This window comes from Fringilla coelebs (assembly GCF_963513975.1).
Source record: "Fringilla coelebs genome assembly, chromosome: 17".
NCBI lineage: Eukaryota > Metazoa > Chordata > Aves > Passeriformes > Fringillidae > Fringilla > Fringilla coelebs.
In genome coordinates this window covers 8,324,976-8,344,681 of record NC_140043.1, presented here as the reverse complement: position 1 = coordinate 8,344,681, position 19,706 = coordinate 8,324,976, and the positions used below count along the sequence as shown (strand labels likewise).

General features: G+C 43.2%; 1 protein-coding gene across 3 annotated transcripts in view; it reads left to right on the top strand.

The window, feature by feature from the left end:
- Positions 1 to 449: 449 nt before the first annotated feature.
- Positions 450 to 19,706, top strand: part of ARVCF (ARVCF delta catenin family member) — a gene marked incomplete at its 3' end in the record, with an annotated part of 138,538 nt that continues 119,281 nt past the window's right edge. For all 3 annotated transcript variants that reach the window (XM_084217082.1, XM_084217081.1, XM_084217080.1), the window contains exon 1: positions 450 to 736. In XM_084217082.1, coding sequence (XP_084073208.1) covers positions 716 to 736 — 21 coding nt within the window. In that variant the 5' untranslated portion in view covers positions 450 to 715. The remainder of the gene's footprint in view (positions 737 to 19,706) is intronic.

Sequence of the window (19,706 nt, the reverse complement as noted above, 5' to 3'; positions counted from 1 at the left end):
TCTTGTGCTTTCTCGCAGACCGCCCTGTAATTCCGGAGGCAGCTGCGCTCTTCGGGCAGGCGTTGTGGGAAGGGCTCCGTGCCGCCGGAGCCGGCAGGTTACAGCTCTGAGAGACGCCGGGAACAGGCGGCTTCCCTCTTTGTCTCTGTAATCCATCAGGAGAGATCCGGGGGGGCGGGCCGGGGAGCGGGGGAACCCCCGGGGCTCCGGGCGCGCAGTCGCCGGCAGCCGGAGGGACCGCGCGGCGGCGCCGGGCACGGCCGAGGCTGCTCGGGCACGGCCGAGGCTGCTCCCGCTGCTCCCGCGGCTCTCCCCGCTGCCCGGCCCTGCCCCTCTCCCCGCTCCCCCGGCGCGCCGGGCGTGGCCGCTCCGGCTGCGGCTGCCCGTCAGTGCCGCCCCCCGCACGGAGCCTCCCGGCGCCGGGGCAGCGGCGGCACAGCCATGTGAGAGCGACGCGGACGCGTCCCCTGCCGGAGCCGCGGCGGTGCCGGTCCTGCCGGCGGAGCGGGGCTTATCCCTGGATGGGCTCAGTCCGTAGGGAGGCTGCGGAGGGGCTCTGGGGCGCCGAGGGTGCCGGTCCGGGTACAAAAGGAGCGAGCTTCGGCGGGGGAGGAGGCTGCGGAGGCTGTCAGAGCAGCGGGCTGGGTCCGCGGAGGGGCTGCGGGCGGCCGGAGGTGTTCCGTGCTGGGGACGGCGGGACCTGCACCTCGCATAAATGCCTGCGGAACTCAAACAGGTTAGTGCGAAACTTGTGTCCTTCCCCTCGGGCTCCGCGGCCGCGTGTGCGGGTCCTGGTGGCGTGGAGAAAGCTGTCAGCGCTGGAAGCGGTTGTTTACTTGTGTTTGCGTTTTTAGCTGAGAACTAAGAGCAAAAGCTGAGCCGCTCTTTCTAGCAGAGCGTTCGAGAGAGAATCTGCTTTTGTCTCTGTTGTGCTAACTGGTGAAACACCCAAAAAGGCGAGCCATTGTGTTCTTTGACCTTCTTGTCCTCCTCAATAAATCTGGGGAGCTCTTTGACACATGAGCAGCTAGAAATAGTGCTTTTAAAAGAGAAAGCTTTGCTATTGTGCTTTTGTTCAATGTTTGCTTTTCCCATACTGTGTTCCCTGGCTTTCTCTTTGATTTTGTTGCTGGACATACCAGAAAAATAACGGTGGCTTTTCACTCTAAATGTTATCTTAAACATAAAGTTCTTCTTGGCTGTCGTCTTCGTAGTTATAATGGACTTGCAGCTTGGTGCAAAAATATTTCAAATATTATTCTTTACTTTCAAGTGTCATTGGGTATTCCAGGGCAAAGCTATTGCGGACTAGTTTAAATAAATAGAGATCATATAGACTCCTGTAATTCATAGGTGCTTTTTGTGGGTAACTATCTTTTCCTACCTTGTAAGCCTCAGGAAACCAGATAAATTCAGGTGGTGGCAGGGTAGAGCTGCTTCTCCAGCCAGGATGAGGTTGTGTCTTTTTCTTAATCCTCTTTTTTTCTCCTCTGCCTTTGTAATTTAAAACAGAGTACTGTAGAATAAGAGAATGCCACAATAATACATCACTGATAATACATCCCTGAATTGGTTTAGGCTCATTGCACTGGGGTTGTTGGAGTTTCTCTGGCTTGGTTTAATACCCTGTTCTACCCACCCATCTCAGTAACAGAAGGCTGAATCATTTCATGATGCAAATAGGATGCTGATTCCCTTGAGGGGAAAGTAGCCCTTTCAGCTGGGTCCTCCAATGAGCATTTCTTTGTCTGTAGGATTCCCTGGAATCACAGTCCTGCCTGCTGGAGGTGGCTGAATGCTGGTTTGTTTGGGTACTTGTTTTGTGTGTCATGCTTCCTGTGGGCGTCTTAGGAAGGGATTTGATTTGTCTGTGGTGCTGTTCATATTGCCTGACCCACAGCTACTGTACCTGTCAAATTATGTGCAATGGATTGTTGAGTTTCAGATAGATAGATCTAGTTAGCAGCTCCAAGGGATTTTGGTTTTGTCTGGGTTTTTTTAATACATAAAGGAAAAAGCTGGAGGTAAGGAGCAGAATGCTAACAGTAAAAAAAAAAAAAGGTGTATTTCATGTCTTTTGACCCGTGCAGTACAGCTGTGTTCGTGTCTTCTGGGTTTTCAGTGTTGATAGGTGGAAAAGCTTGAGTGAGAGTGGAAGGTTGTAGTTAATCACTTTAGGTCATGCTTTTCAGTTAGCTTGTAAATTCTTCTTCCATATCAAAACAAAAAAATGTCATGGTTTTAATTTTCACACTGTCTGTCATAGCTGAGGATTAGACAGAGATGTGGTATTTTATCTCTTCTGTTGGAGTAATGGTTCTGGATTCATGTTGAGGTCTTTTCACAGAATAACTGTTCAATCTGGTGGCACAGCAGTTTATTAGAGAATGCTTTGCTTAATGAAAGGTGGTAGTTTTAAGCCATGAGTTGTCAGAAAAATTTACCGTGCAGTTACAGGGCCTCTAGAAAGTAGTTCTTTAGCTGTAATGATCACAATTAAGTAAAACTAAACCAAATGAATAAATGACTTTGAGGTGGGTGACAAATCTGTACAATCCATCCAAATACAGATAGGAGAGATACTGCAATGGACTTCTGCCACATTAACTGAAGGCCTGTTGTGTTTAGATAAGGACAGCTGTGAAATAGTAATTAAAAAGAATGAAGAATAACTTTTAATCATGCTTTTGCTGGGAGTAGTCATGCTTCCTGAAGTTCTGGGCCACAAAAGCAGCATTGTACCTGAGAGCACTGGTAAAGGAACCAAATGCTGAAAACCAGAAAAGTGGCCATGATGTGGGGGGTGGATGTCACGTTCTTGAGTCCTCCCTTGGCCATTCCCCTTCCTGCTCATGGGGGATGAAGGCTGTTGAAGTTTGTGCTGAGTGTCTGCAGTGGCCTTGGAAGTAAGTAAAGAGTTTATGAAACTGAGAAGGGATCTTGAAGTCTGGAACTGTTAAAATATCTGTTCATGCAGTATCACATACAGCTTTGATCTGGATCTGAAACCTGAAGTGCTGACTTGCCTCAGGGCCATGAAGTTGTGAAGGGGAAAGGAGTCACTTAAAGTGACTTTTTCCAAAAGTTCTTCAGTTCTCTGTTATTCTTGCTTAGGAAAATACTTTATTAACATTCCAGATTCAGGCACTGACCTCAGTAAAGCTGGCCTTCCTCGGCACTTTGTTCCTGAAGCATTTCACTAGAGGATAGTACTGATGTGAGAGAGTATGAAATTGTAGATCTGGCAAGATGAAAAAGGAGCTAATGCATTAGTGACATCCCTGCTGTGAGTCCATACCAGTGATGGAAAGCTTGTGGAAGAAATGTTCATGGAGGTGCTGCATGGAATGGAATCATCATTTTCCAAGCAATTGGTCAAGTCATATTAGAAAAACCAAATAAGAAAGGAGTGTGAGGTTTGGCATGGATCTCTGTAGGGATTCACCCATGGGTTCTCACATATGACAGGCCTGATACAGGTCTAATATGCTTTGCTGCCTTGGAGGGAAGAGATGTCTCAGTCTCCAATATGGAGTCCTCCTTGCTCCCCCCAGCAGTCCCTTTGGAGGCAGCTGTGACCTCTGTAGCAGAGCTGGGCACAGGGAATGAAAGGGACTCACTATGTACAGGAGCAGCTGAATGGCTCTGCCACAGAGGCAGTCATTCTGCACAGGACAGTGGATTTTAAACTCTCTGGGCAGTCACTACCCAATTCAGGTGTGGCACATCAGGTGTGAGAATGTGCCTTTAGCTCCCTTGTAGGAGCTTGCACAGCTGAGTCCTTCAGCATTACAAGGAAGCCTTGGAGCTGCAGGAGCCACCTGTGTAAGATGTGGAAATGGAAGTGTTCTGTTTCTGAAAATGCCTCAGTAGGAACTGTGTTCCCTTATAAGTGCTGTTGGAGGTGTGAGGGCCTATAATGTCCATTTTGTGTGAGTGCACAGCTCTGTAACAGCAATGGACATACCAAGCAAAGCATTCCAGCAAATGCACTTCCCAAGGCTGTTCTGCTTAACACCTGTCCCCAAGGTCTGGAGCTCTTGTACATGGAGCATCAGGCTGGCTGCAATTTTTGCTTAAGTTACATTGCACTTACTAAAAATAAAAACATAAAAAGATGTTTTGGTTGGTGTAGTGCGGTTTTCTTGTTTGTTGGTTTTTTGTTTGTTTTTTTTTTTAAAACAAATTTTAAAAACAAATGTGTGCACTCAAGGTCTTCAAATGTAGAAATACTGATTAAGGATGATAAAATGGAGAAAAAGGCATGTTAAACAATCACATTTGAAACTGGATGGACTGGATGTTTATAACAAGGCTGCTCACAAGCATTTGAATTGCATACACTTTTTTCCCAGGAATTCATTTCTGTGACTAAATTAAGGTTTGATTCAGTAGGAGTGGGATCAAGGCCACTGGTGAAGTTCTGTCCTTGCATTTGAGTGTTAAAATAACAAGGCATTTCACTGAATGAAAGGATTTTAGCATATTCTTAGCATGTCTTTACCTGTTCCTGCCTCTGTTCCTCAGTTGCTCTAAATTATTTCCTCTGTGCTACCAAAATTCTGTAGCTGTAATGCAGAGAAACTTCCAAAAAGCTCCTGCTTCAGACTGCACCACTGCTTGTTCTCCTTTGTGGAAGTATTTGTGGATATTGTGGTGTTAGATGGGAGGTTCAGCTTTGGGATTCAGAAAATCCTGTTCTTTGCTGCTGCTGCTGGTTGTTGGTTTCCCCAAGTGTGCAACCAGGTAATGCACACGCGTTTGGGACCACTCTGGGGACAGAACCAGTGAACTGATGCAGCTGAAAAACTGGAGCAAACCCTAAAGCTCCATGAAAAGAGGAATGGCCTCCTGAACCAGGCTGTTTGAGGCCCTTGGAGGGATTGTACCTTCTTCCTTGGCCTGAAACAGCGAGGAGAAGTGGCTCTGTGTGAAGTTCTTGAGAGAAAGAAAAGGGCAGGGCATGAATGGGAGCGTGTGGGCAGGAGCTCATGTGCTGGCTCTGCTGGTGAAACAAGGTGACAATACAATACCAAACCTCTTGTGCCTTGGCCTGGGAGCTCTGTATACATTTGGTTTGCTCAGATCTTCCCAAGGACAGACCAGAGCAATAACAAGATGATATTCTTAAGGTGTTTTTAAAATCACTGTTGTTTCAGTAGCATGTGAGAAACAGGATTTTGCTAGTAGGTTTTCTTTGGTTTTGTTTTTCCAGTGGAGGTTTGAAGAGTAAATGGAGTCCCTGAAATAAATCCTAAGAGTAGAGAAAGTGTATTTCAAATTCTTGGATAAAAGGAAAGCTGAAATTCAAACACTGATAGTTTTAAATGTCACTGTGTCCTTTGTGTCTTCTGTCTCTCATTAAGTTGCAGCCAGGCTTTGGGACATTTTTTTAATTTGCCTTTATGCCTAAGAATGAGCAACTGTGACTATACCTTAGAGAAGCCAGGTGAGCAACACTTGCTTTCTTAGGGCAGCATCATCTTCTGTGTCTAAGATTCTCCTACCCACAAATGGGTGAGCAGAATAATTTCTGTTATATTAAGGGGTAAAAACTCCATGAACTCAGTGCTGCCTCAATACTGCAGTAATGTGAAAATCCATAACTTCCAGTGGTGTTCTCTGCCTCTTTGATGAGTCAGGCCCACACCTGCTTACAGCAGGAGATTGAAATACCAGCGTTTTCCCTTTTGTCCAATCCCACACATCTATCCTTGGCATCACAACTCCTCAGTGTTCAAAAAAGAAAGTGGTTTAACTAAACTTTAAGTATTTTTGAGCTTTGGAATGTCTGCCTCTACAAGCTAAATCACTTGGTGCAGTTCTGAACTTTTATTTTCAGTAAAACTTTCTCAGCAAGACTATAGTAATGTTCAGAGAGATGTTCCTGAAAGTCTGTAATGAAGCTAGAGTCAGGGGTATATTTTTGTACTGTAGAGACTGTATTTTTGTGTGTGTTTATATATATATATGTGTGTGTGGGTATAAAAATATGTATAGGTGGAGATGAGAAGATGATTTAATTTAAGTAGCATTACTCTGGATGTGTGTAGTGTAAGACTGATCAGAAGGATCGTCTGGAATGTTCAGAAGTCCATTCAGAGTACAAGCTTGTAATTGATTAAGGAGCTGATGAAAGAGATGCAGCACAATTTGTTTATGGATGGCAGAGCCCTGAGATATAAACAGATCCTGTGTGTGACCAGGATTATTCTGCTTCTGGAAATTATTTTAGTAAGTTTTGCATCTGAAAATATTTGCATCCCTCTCTTTTGATATGATTCTCAGGTGAATTTGCTTTTAAGGGCATAAAGACCCTTTTGGCTCCTGGGCATGGCACTGAGTGGGCCTTGGCTGGTTGGGTGTGTGATACTTTAACAAAGACACAAATTAGTGTCTGTATTAGAGTTGTGCCGAGAGGAGAGCTCCAAATTTGAATAAGATAAAGTCACTTGTTTATAGGCCTTTGAAAGTATGTTAATTCCAAGTAGCTCTGAGAAAGGATTGATAAAGAAAGTGGTATGAAAGATTACATATGGGGCTTCACACAGTACTGCATTGCAGTAATGTGAAACACTTGTTTTGAATGGACAAAATTACTTATTTACAGAGCAAATTATGTGGGTGGCTAGATTGCTCCATCAGCACCTTCCTGAATCCTTTTTAATCACAGATAAGCCAGACTAATTCTTTATATTGAAATGGTATCTGGAAGTTCTTTTGTGACACCGCTGTCTCTTATATTGGCATAAATTCTGTTGAGCAGCTGCTCTGATTCTGCATCAGGTCCTGCTATGTTCTCCCATGGGCATCCTTTACTCCCAGGCACCTTCTTGGTGTGACCTTCTTGCCTTACTTAGAATGGCCATTCCCAAGTCCTGGAAAGGAAGGAATTGGGGGTGTGTGTTGTGCCTTGGTTTCCACGTGCCTTGAAGCTCCCAGTGCTGTGATCAGGGCTTCAGAAGTGCTTTGCATCCTTTATATGCTGTTCCAGGTGAACCCACTGGCTGATTTGCAAACAGGAGGGGAGCAAAGTTCTGGTTTCCTCCCCAGGAAGGGGCACAGTGGCAGGGGTGCCTCCTGATGCTTGTGGTTGGGTGTAGTTAACCACACTGTTTTCTGGAAATTGCAATGAATCAGTTGTTCAGAAAGCCTGTCCTTGCCTTCTAGTGCTGCCAGGCAAGTCAGAAGATATTTTGTAAATATTTGGCAGTTTTCTGAAGTGTGCTGGTTATGGTGTTAATTCACTTCTGCAGGGTGATTGTGTCCCAGCACTAAGACTGTCAGAACCTGATGCAGCAGCTCCTTTCTCTGTTTTTCACTAATATTTTTTTTTCACCCATGTGCTTTAATAATCTTATTATACTTTCCAGTTCTTCATTCTCCTCTTTGACCAACAGGAGTGGTCTGTATCTCTGACAATAGTATGTTTACAAGAGTTCAAAAAAAATGTATTCTTCACATTAGCATATGTAAATGTGAGTACATGTGTGCTAGATGAGGAGCACATTGTTTGTCCTTATCAATTTCATCTCATCTGGGTAATTCTTTTGACCAAGACATGTTATTTTATTACCTGAGGTTAGAATGCATCTTGGTCACGGTGACACATTTATCTTATATTTTATGATGCAGTCTTATCACATCCCATTTCTTTTTTCTTTCCTATTCAGCTTTTCATCTGTCAGTGACAGCCATGACACCAGTTAGTGGCACAGTAATACCAGGGCTATGTATTGGTGCATACTGTTGGCAATTTTTAAGGGTAGTACTTTGCTTCTAAGGTACAATATTCATTCTAGCAGGTTGTTTCTGGAGGGGAGAGCCATTTGTAATTACATCAAAACCAGCAGCCATCAGTCATTTTAGATGTAGGAGATGAGAAAAGAAGACTTACTTAGATAATGTTCAGGAAATATGAAGCAAACAGAAAGTGACACGGCACCCACCCTTCTTGCACTGCAAGGAGTGCAAAGAAGCACTAATCCATTTTTATGTACTGGTGATGGACCTTCATATTTACAGTTGCAGTTTTTATATTTTAACATACAGAAGCGAGTATCTTCCATCAGCTGTATGAAGAAGCAGAGTGAGAGGGAGAACATGTTCAGTTCATTGCTGAAAAAGTTGTGACCTTTCTTAATATGTTGGATCAAAAAATTTCTTTTTCCCTGCTGTGTTTTCAAGGGCCATATCTTTAGAGAAAAGTGCTGCTGTGTAGGTAACCAGGATTCAGGGACAGACTTTCAAACCTTTCAGCTAGTATGCACCAGCTGCAGATATGATTAGAGATCAATTAAAAGGTGCTGTGTCAATCTGCTGAATAATTTGGAAAACTTGACTGCTGGTTTTGATGTGTAAATAGGAACTGAAGCATCTGCCTGCAGTTTGTCTTAATCTAGTGTAGCACACTGTTAATCCAGTAATTTTTTCTTTTTCTTGGTCTTTGAGACTCCAGTCAGAATCATCTTTGTTTCATTTACATGGGATCAGTTTTATTTTTCTTTTTCCCACAAAGCTGACGCTTCAAAATTTCAGCTTAACAGTGCCAGCGCAAACTTTACTCAGATAATATTCAATTTTCTTCCTTTGCTGCCTCCACCAAGAGGCATAGCAGATAATGTGTAACACCCATGCCTAGCTTGGCTGAATTCCAGAGCCCTTCCAGAAAAAGAGACACTGGGAAAATCAGCATCTGCCATGTAAATCGAGATAGTAAAGGAAGAGTCATGTCCACAGCAGCTGAAGTGCTGTGTATGCTTGCATACACTGCAAATGTGTGGGTGTATTTCATGAATTGTTGCTCTTTGGATTTTTTTGTTCAGAGAAACTTGGCTGAGGTACATTATGTGGATACTGTTTTGGCAACTGAAATTGCAAAAATATTTACGAAGTCTGTTGGGTTCTTCCCCCATGCTCTTATCCCTCCTTCCTGTATTTAAAATTCCCTTAAGTGTTTTGTTTTTGTCTTCTAAAAATTCAGAGATTTCCTTTAAAGGGACAAGGGAAATTAGTTTTCTTCTGATTTTAAATTACAGATAAATGTTTTTGAGAAATGCCTTTTAAGTTTATGTTGTGTTTAAGCACAACGCGTAAACTAATTTTTTTTCCAATATTTCCTATGAATTTTTGAATTGCAAACATTTGTGAAAGGTACTTCCCTCTTAAAATGCAGCTCCCATGCTCTCCTGAGGTAAAATGTCAAGATGGCTTTGTTGAGCACTTCATGAGATGCCCTCTGTTTGGGGTTCTGCTCTGTTGTATTTCCCATTGTGCTGGTGGGAGTGCAGCCCTGACTGCCCAGAGGATTCCGTGGGCTCCTGGTCCCATCCCAGCTGAACTCAGGCAGCTCACCCCGCTGGGAGGCAGCTCTGGGACATGTGGGTGTGGGGCAGGTAGTGTGAGGTGATGAGGGCTGACTTCTCCATTGGACAAATGAAACTCAAATATTGGCCCTGGCAACTCTTGAGGTCCAGTTTCTCAGAATTGTTGCTGGGTTTGAGCACTTCAGCCTGGGGTTACACTGCCGCTTCTTGGTATTTTATCTTGTTCCTCAATTTCTCAGCTTGGTTCTGATAGTGCCCAAAGCCATTTAGAGCTGGTGTTCTGCAGCACTCATAGGTCATTAACTCTGGAGAAGCATAGTCCACATTTTGGCTACAGGTAGGTCCAAGACTCTATAAAATTATATCTTTGGATTTAGCTGAGAATTGAAGAAAAAGGAAGAGTGTCATGAACAGATCAATTCCTTTGGAAATGAAAGAGTTAAGGATGGAAATCCGATTGCACAGCTGAAATCTCAATAGGAACTTGTGGTCTCTTGAGAGAAAATGCCATTCAGCACCGTTGCACAGAGTTATTTCATTCTTAATTTTAATTGACATGTCCCAGAATGCAGCCTTCTCTGACGAATCCGGGCTGCACAGAGGCGTTGTGAGTCTCACTCTGTGTGGGCGATTGCTGTGTTTCAAATTCAGGTCATCATTAATTTCCCTTTGATACCAGCATCCTTTCTGCCTACCTTATTCATTCAATAGGTTGATGAAATTTGAATGAATCTTCCCCTAAGTAAGATGTTGGTCACCTCCTGGGATTTCAGAGTAATAATCTTGCCCTGCTCTTTTTATCTTTTGTGACAGTTTCAGCCCCTTGCCTCGTTGACAGGGGTGTCCTGTGCAACTTCAGTAACAGCAAAGTAATTATTTTATTGTTGTAAAAACTGGGATGCATAGGTGTTTCAACTTTACTGGGGGGGCCCTCAAGCAAAAAATTGTTCTGTAGTAAGATCAATTTTTCATAAGTCTTCTGGGTTTAATTCAGATGCAGTTCATTATAAACCCAGCAAGAGTGGGGGAACCATGGAGGGAATCCTGTAGTAGTTGTGTGGAGTACAGATATCTGCCCTAAGTATTTATTTAATATTTTATATCTCCAGTATTGATTGCATTTTTTAAATAAGATGTATGGTTGACCAGTATTGGGATTATCCCTGAATTTACAGAACTTTCTTACAGCTTTCATCTCTGCTTTGTATCCAATAGGCAGCAGTTTAAAGAAAAATTTTGCAAAGAGCCTAAATGCACACAGTAGCCACAAATGCAGTGGAAAACTTGTGCTACTGTGATTTAATTTGTTCTTAACCTGTTGATGTGCAGATGAGGACAGCTGCAGGTACACCTGAAACACTGAAGGTTTCATTGGGGTGTAGATTTGACTATCACTCCAGCTTATGGATGAATGTCAGTGTTTGTTACAGGTCTAAATGCCTTAAAAATATAACTTTCCAGAGTATAATTTGTTTCTAGTTACATTCTGTGTTATTATTCATCTTCTTTGTCTTCTCAGCTTTTTAAGCTGGTACAACGTTTTGCTGGCACACAGTGTGTAGTAGCTGTGTAAAGAGAGTCTTCATTATCTTTTGGAATTTTGCATAACATCAGGTCCTTCATGGAAACCATGCAGTGTTTGGTGGTCATGGTGATGATCAAACTTACTGCATCTGTAAAAGAATGTTTGTTTACAGAGGGTCACTCTCAGCTTAAAGACATTAATTAATGTCTTCTCAAGGGTTTGGATTTGAACCCCCTGTTCACCTTTTCCAGAAAAATTGATCAGTGGTAATAAAGGTAGACTAAGAAGACAAAGGGCATGATATTATACATTCTTAATTATGTTTTCCTCTGAGCATAAATAGGATCTGCTGTGTTTTAACTTAGGAAATGGTTTTGTATTTTTACTACTTAGCACAGTTGAAGTCAGCTGTTGTGAGTTACCTTCCTAGAAAGCCTGAGCATTGCTCCTGTGTAGAATTCCTCACTTGACACAAATCAACAGAAGCCAGTTGTGTGGCTGTTCCTGGTAAGATTTGAATCCCCTAAATAAAAGGAGGCAGAGCTCCTTGAATTGAGGGGTGGTCAGCTGTGGTGTCCAGACAGTGCAGTGCTCCAAGTGATGCTGGAGCTGAGAGTGCAGTTCATGGCCCCTTTTCCTGCTTCAGCCTATCTCCAGGCTGATGTGAATTTCATGAACCCATAGCAACAGCCTGTAACCTCCTTCACACTTTTTCCCCAGATTTTGGTTTGTGACACCATACCTGGAATATTTCCTGCATGCAAGCCTTCTCCTCCTCTCTGGTTGCTAAGCAAGTGAATTTTACTGCTGGTGTGCTGTGTAAGGTCCTGTAAAACTTGCTTTTGCCTGATGTCAGTCTGTTTATTGTACAGCAAGGCATGCAAATAATTATTATCTCTGATTGGGTGTTTCTTAGGAGAAATTATCACTGCTGACTTAATTTCCTGGAGTTTCTCTGGGGCTTGGAGCAGGAAGGGAGCCTACCCAGGCTTTGTCCATGGGTGGTTTCAGGAGTAGGTGCTGTGCTCAGATGGAGTGTGTGATTCAGAAGAGAAATTAAGTTTAGTTCTGTTACCTGATCTCCTTCAGGTATTGTAATTTTTGAAAAAAACCTCGATTTTTAAGCAGGTGAGTTAAAAATACTGTAATTTAATGTGCTTATACTCTTGAACAGCTGCCTTCCTGCCTTAGCTGGGGTGGGGGCTTTATTAATAATTAAACCATGGATTTGTTTGGGTTTGACCAGCCTCAGCATAGAAACAGCCTGCTGAAGTTGCTGACTGGAGGTAAGTATGAGAGCTTTGTTCTCAGCAGAATCCTTCCTCTTGTGTTGTTTCCTCAAAAACCTAAAGGTTCCAGAACCTCTTGGTGTGTACATGTGTCTGTTCTTAAACTAGAATGTGCATAATATTACCAATATACTTTAAAGGGACTCTACCATGTAAGTCTGGAATGTGTCCCTGTGCATATTGCTTGTTTTTTCTTTCATAAACTTCTTTTTCTTCCCAGGCCACAGATGCCCATATGCTAGAGGTTTGGAGGGAAAACCCCAAAGCCCCAAGTTGTTTATATGCACAGCCTGGTGTTCAATCAAAGTGCATATTATCAATGGTCACATGCTTTGCTTAAATATTTTATAAGATCATTGCACTTGATGCTAACCCTGCCTTCTTTCTGTTGTCTGATTGTGTATTTCCACTTAGACCTAGTTAGTAATTTAGACAGGCTTAAAATCTGTAAGCTTCTAGCAGATATTTGATTTCAGAAATGCTTTGTTCTAAAAGTTTCCCCTTGTTGTGCTTAAATGACAGAGCTTTGACTAGTGAGGGGTTTTTTTCCTTTTTGTCTTCTGATTGTACATTGCTGAAGTAATCTCTTATCTGCAAAGAATCTCCTGCCCCCTCATGCCTCCAGCATGAGACAAAAGCCACGCAGGTGCACAGCAGAGGATTGGATTAAATATGACGGCAGGTTTCAGCTGCAGGTTCAAGGAATGCTGTCACAGCTGGGTGAGGAGTGTCCTGTGCCAGGGGGGTCTCTGCACAGGCACCTCTGTATCCCCCAGTGAGGCAGGGCTCTGTGTGCAAGGAGCTCTGTGCCCTCCTCTGAGGCTAAGTGCCTCTCTTGCTTTGTCCTTGGCTTTTGGAATACAGCCCCTTCTAGGATAAGGCCACAGGGTAGAAGAATAGAGAAATGCTGAAAGGAAAAGAATAGGAGCTGTTGGAAGTAACCTTCTCCTGGCTCTGGGTGGAGAAAGGTCTGTGTGGTTTCTCCTGCTGTGAGTGCAGCAGTGTGCATTGCTCTGCCCTGGTGGTGCTTCTGCTCTGGGACCAGCAAGGCACTGCTTGATCTCTCCACTTCCCACTTCTCTCCCCGAGTCTCCAGTCAGATATTAGAGGAGTTTACAGGAGTTTTGTCTCTAAACTTGACAGAAATAGGTCTGGTCTGTCTGCAGCTTCAGTAGACATTAAGGCTCCTGAGTTGGGCTCCACAGTGGCTGTTGTTGTGAGCAATAATGATGACCCCTGGTTTTTGGGGGGAGACATGGGTTTCATTCTTACTTGGGCCGGAACTACTTGTTATTATATTGGGGTCATTTACCCTGAGGGCAAGTGAAAGCAGCTGGTTACTTGGGTTCAGGCTCCAGAGTTTACTGTCTGGTGATATCAATTTCTGCCTTCTCCCCATTGAGGCAGATTTAGTGGAATGGACTTCTTAGTCTTTGCTTAGAAAGTTCTTTTAGGGTCATTATTTCTGAAGGTGATTAAATTTACAGGAAACACATTCAGCTTCTTGCAGTGTGTGCGTCAAGAAAATTTGAGTACATAATTAAACTGAGGAACTGGAAATTAATTGGGAGGGAAATTGTTGCTTTAAAGATGTGCTAAATAATTACCATTTTTCTATTTTTAGCTGGCTGTTGAAGCAACATAAGATGTAAAGAAGATAAATCTCTATAGTCCAGTACTCCTCATTTTGGAGGGACAATACACTAATTCAAATAGCTAAATATTTCTTTCTTTAGCTCATTGAATTTTCTAGGTGCAGAAAGATGTCAGCTGTCAGAAAGGTTTGGGAGCTACTCAGTGCCTCACTTGTAGTATACTTTTGAAAATTTGAGCTTCCTTAAAAGTTTTCTAGAACTACAAAGCATCCACATGCATATGTAAACACTTGATAGCAGGGAGACTGGAGGCTCTGCTGTTCCTGCATTCTGTGACATCTTTACACTCCACAAGGCCTTGTAGGTGCCTTAAATGCTGCAAACTGTCAGACTAGATCCAAGCTCTGGGTTATCTTTGGGGTTTCTTGCTTTAGGGGACAGCGAGTTGCTACCAGACAGGAGCAGGAGCTGTTAAATGGAGAGTGTTGATGGCACAGCAAGTTATGTTTGCTGGTGCTGAGCTGAACTTTCAGCCTTCTGGTGATGATGGTGGCACTCTTGAAGTCAGCCTTATTGAAGTTTAATTGAAATGTGATGAATGAAGATTGTGTGCTATGTATCAGTTGCATTTTTGTGGCTGGCAATAGCAAGGATCAATTTAGTGAGAAGCACATTAGAGCATACTATGGCTGCTGATTTAGCATCTAAGTGAGGACCATTTGTCTCATGAAGTGGCTGTGAATGTCAGCATATAATAATGTGGGGCCATGTGTCAGTACCATGGAGACAGTCTGTCAGAGATTACATGGAATTAATTCTAGACAACAATGATGTCAAGGTTAAACAAACCCAGAGTGTGACAGAAAGCAGATACCTGTTAAGAGTATTAGGAATATATTGCAGGTATAAAGAACATACATGGGACCATGCCTCTCTCTTACCCCTGGTGGGGACCATGTGATTAAAAGTGCCTGATTTAAGGGGTTGATTTGCCAGACAGGAACCTCAGGAACCTGTTCTTTAAATAAGTCAGGTCACATAGACAGAGAGTGGAGAGGTTTTTACAATGATGACTGATGAAGAGCTGGATTTTAAAGAGGTTTTTAAAAGGGAGATTGTGAAGGGTATGTTTGCATGCTTTGACTTGTTGAAGTGATCCCTTTAGCAGCATCGTGGGAGGCTGAAGGTGAGCAGAGACAGCTTTGCCAGGCCATCCAATCCAGCTGGGCAGTGGGGAGATGAGGCAGACTGGGCAGGCTTTAGCACATCTTCTAGAGATAACTTTGAACTTTTGCTCCTTCCCTTAAAGGAATGAATTCTGGAGGGATTGTCAACATTTTGTTACTGAGCTAAAGGTAAGCAGGTCACAGTTGCTGGATACTGCACTCTGTGCTGAGGAAACCAGGGGATGTAACTTCAGGGTTATCTGAGGGACAATATCAGTGCTTGTGGCACTTTGAGAGGTGTAGCTTTCAGCCCATGCCTGAAAATACAGCAAGATGCTTTAAACTGTGTGGAACAGATATTTTCTTATTTTATTTTGTATCACTTAAGATTATGACCTCCTAATTATTTGGGCAGGTGTGTTTTGGATGAGGTAGATATCTGGAAGACAAACTCTTCCATAGTTCCAGACTAATTTTTATATCTATTTGCCTGTCTGATGAGCCACAGTCTTCTGTGCCACAGTTAGAAAGCAGTGCTGAGTGAAGTCTGTTTATTTAGCCCCAAGTGAAGCTGATCATTACTATGCATGAGTTTATGGCCACTGCAGATTTGAATGTGGGGGAGGCAATTCAGAAAGGCTTTGAGGTTTGTTTTTCCCTGTTGGCTTGCTTTAGGAGGGGATTGTCTGGAGAGGAACTGGAATGCAGATTTATAATTTCAAAAACAGTGGGATATATTTTGGAGCAAGAGAATCACCAAGTGGCTGAGGTTGGAAGGGACCTCTGGAGCTCATCTGGTCCAAGCCCCTGCTCAGGAAGGGCCACTTGAAGGTGGCTTTTGGATGTCTCCAAGGACCAGCACTCTGCAGCCACCCAGGGCAATCTCTGCCAGTGCTCAGTCAACCTCACAGTGTCTGGTGTTGAGACAGAACCTTCTGTGTTTGAGTTTGTGCCCAAAGCCTCTTGTCCTTACCCTGGACACCACTGACTCCATCCTCCCTGCTCCATCCTGTCAGGTATTTATTTACACTGAGGAGATCCCACATGATTTTTCTCCTTCCAGGCTGGCATATCTCCTGATAAATATTTTTAAACAATCACCAAGCATGCCAAGATGCTGAAAAATTGAAGGGATAGCTCATTGAGAAACAAGTAAATTAAAACATCCTAAGGTTCTGAGCTCAGGTGGTGCTGGTGAAACCAGTCAGCTGGTTTAGTAGGGTGGAAGTTGATCTCATGCCACAAAGAGGAACCAGAATACTGATTTTGATGGTATTTTGTTTGTTTCCAGAACTTCTCTATTCAAGTGACCAGCTCAAAAAAGAAAGGTTGTAAGGCATATCTGCTTTAATTTCTAGCAGATAATGTAGTTCAATGCTGCCTGTTGTCTTTTCAAGTAAGCTACTTATGACTTCCACTTGAATGTTGTTTGTTACATGTAAATAAACTGGTTTTGAATTTAGTAACAGCAGGTAAATGGAATAGGCCTTTTTTACTGTAGTGGGTGCACAGTCTGTGCTAGCTCCATTGCTAAATGTGTAGGAGTTGACTACTTTCCTTTTGCCTGCTTCTTCTAAAGTTCAACTTGGTGCCCTTCCCTAAGCAGGCATTTTGTGTGAGTGACATGACCTGTGAGCAGTGATGTGCAGAGCTCTGGAGCGAAGGCTGTGTCCTTTTGTACCGTTATTTTGCCACACATGATCTACATGTTGCTTGCAAATTCTGTGTGTTGTGACCACCCCTCTTCCAAGTGACTTATTTCTGCATTTTTCATGCTGTGGATTTCATTGAAAAAGAGGCTTCAGTTAATGGCAGTGTCTCCTTCAGTAGCTCTGACTGTGGGAGTTGGAGACAGGAGGCAGTTCTATCAGAAGGACAGCAGTTCATTTTCTAGGATCGTCATTTATCTAAATAAAGATAGTTGGAGTGCTAGGAGAGCCCTGGAGACGGCTTTTAAGAGCTTTTATGAGTAACAGAACTAAATTGATTGAACTATGCCTAGGAAAACTTGACTGTTTTCGTTAGGAAAGTGATACATTTATTTTAAACTCTTGCAAACTTCCCAAATCAACTGTTGCCAGTCACAGGAGGCAGTGCTGGAGGGGCAGCTTTGCCGAGGGAGTTGCTGGTCAGTAGTTGGAGGACTAACACTTGGTTGTTCAGCAGTGCAGTTGAGTGCATGCCAGCTTTTAATTGGGGTATCAGGATCCTGCTGATGTTTCCAGAGGCATTTGGAATGACAGCAGACTAGTGAGCCAAGTGCAGGAGGATCACTGCTGAGGAAATACTCCCTGTTAAATTTCCAGATTTTAAGGGAAAGAACAGAGTTTTTTTGTCATCCTGTAAATGTAACAGGTGCTAATCAAGTGGAGAAAGGTTAAGACTTTTTTTTTCTTGATCTTTCCTGGAATTGATGTGAGATTTCTGTTCCTGTAGGTTTGGAGAATTCCAATTCCACATTTCTTACCTGCCATGATGGACTGTGGCAGTGATGCAGCAGTGAGGCACCATAACTGCACCATGGCTTTTGGAATGTGGTTATTGGCATTGTTACTGCCTGGATTAATGTCTTTGTTTTTCTTTTCTTGTGCTTGGAAGGTCTACAGAGAGCAGTTAGAACCTCCTGTGCCGTAAGACTCCTTGGTTTGTTTATTTTTCTACAGAAAAAAAAAAATCTAAAAAAGGATCCTAGACTGTTTGCTTTGTCCTCCCTCTCTCCTCCTTCTATCTTGTATGCCTTGTTGTTATTAAACAGAAAAAATTAGTCAAAAAGCCCACACATTCTTAAGGGTAAAGCTTGTCTTGCTGAGAGTTAGGACAAGCTTTGGGGGCCCATCATCAGGCTGAAGAAGGGTTCCATAGTGGCTCTTGTCCTGGGGAACCCTACTCCAGTGTGGTTTTTACTGAAAAGTCTGTTAGCTTGGCTGTGGGGAACTAATGTGGCATTCTGTACATTCTGTATGTTGCTGACTACCTCTGGCAGAATATCAGTAAAGTTATTCTCTGAAGTTTCAGATAAGTCAACCAAAAATTACTCTGTCCAGTGGGTGATGTGATTTTCAAGACTTCTGTGTGCAGAATCTGAAATGATAAAGTACTGAGTCTGATGATTTGAATCTAGATTTCTCAGCTAACAACATAGAGAGGAAAGGCATGTTGGGACACCCCATCATGTCTTGCCCCATTCAGGGATCTAGACCCTGGAGAGTTGTCCCCTGTTCACTCCCCTTTGGGTTACTGCTAAAGGCTCAGGGTATTTGCTTCTGCTGGGCATGTTCCTCCCAGAGCAGAGAGGAAAAGGAGCTGTAGGAGGGTTTTTCTTTTTTTATTATGATTAATTTCATTCCTCTCCCCTGTGGGCAGACAAGTGGACAGTCCTTGGGCAGGCTAAATGTCTCTGAATATTTTGACAAAGTAAATAATGGTGCTCTATGTGGGCTGAGATGAGAGCAGGCACCGTGCCAGGAGCACCTGTGGCTGCAGGGCTGAAGATTGGACCTTTTGCTGTGTCTGTGTTGCCAGCAGCAGTGAGGAGTCCAGATGCTGATCCCTGTGGCTTCAGTAGGTGGTAAGAGACATGGCAAGTGAGACATATGTAGTCAACACTGCCCGCAAAGTACAGCCAGTAGGAGTTCTTACATGTACATGGCTCGTCTGACCTGTTTCTGCTGGATAGTAAAAAAGCAAACAGGAGGAATTGGTAAATAAATGTGTGATGTTCCTGTTAAAAGCTTGTTGGAGACAATGTCAGGTTGCTGTCCTGACTTCTTCTGGTTGTGTTTCCAGTTTGAAAGCTCTCATTTGAATAGCATGGTACCTCTGTGCTTTCCATTTTTCTAGTTTATTTGGTAGTACATGCATGTCAGAGTGGCCATGGACATGGTTGTTTGTACAGTCAGGTGTAGCCTGGAGTCCTTGGTTACCTGAGAGGTTGAGCTGGCAGAACTGTGACTGCTGTAGAAACTGCAGGTGCTCAGGTTCACCCTGCCAGCACATCCTGACAGTTCTGCTTTGATTGTCAGGGAGCTCTCACAGGCAACTTGCTCTGTTCCCAGGCTGATGTGAGGCACATTCTCCCCAGAGCACTGCCCTCAGTGTTCTTCCTCTGATGGCTGTCGGGAGAAAATGTGACTGCCTGTGACTTACTGAGAGGATTGGTCTGTAGAGAAGGTTTGGACACAAGGTCACTCATCCTGAACATCTTGCCCCTATGCTCTTTGTCACTAAAAAGCCACTGGCAGCCCCTTATTTGCTGGTGCTGCATCATTTGATTAATGCAAAACATCTTGGGGGGGGCTGTCTCAGGGTTTCTGAAAGTCTGAGGAGTTATTTGAACAGAAACTCTATAAATATTCTTGAGTTGCATTGAACTTACTGATGGGTGCATCTCAAGCTTGCATTGCTCTTCATAATGTACCTAGCATTCCAAAATTGAAGATAAAAAGAATTTGTGCAAGTTCAAGCAGAATTCGGTGTCTGAACTGCTCACTGTCAAATCTGTTCCATGTCCTATCAATTTTCCTGCTCAGTGGTGCCACGAGAATGGCCACACCAAGAAGGGTGAAAAGCTAAAACCTGAAAATCTCTTCTGAAAGTTGATTTGTAACTTTCAAAAAAAGTTGGTCTTAAAGAGGGGGAGGGAAGGAGAGAAAAATACCAAGTGCTGTCAGCTGGTTGCAAACAGGAGGCTTTATTTACTTTAGATAAGCCCCTTTTCTGTCTATTGCATAATTTCTGTCATAATCTTATTTGCTTATTAGAAAAGAAAAAACCACAAAGCAAACACAAAATAAAAACTAAAGTGA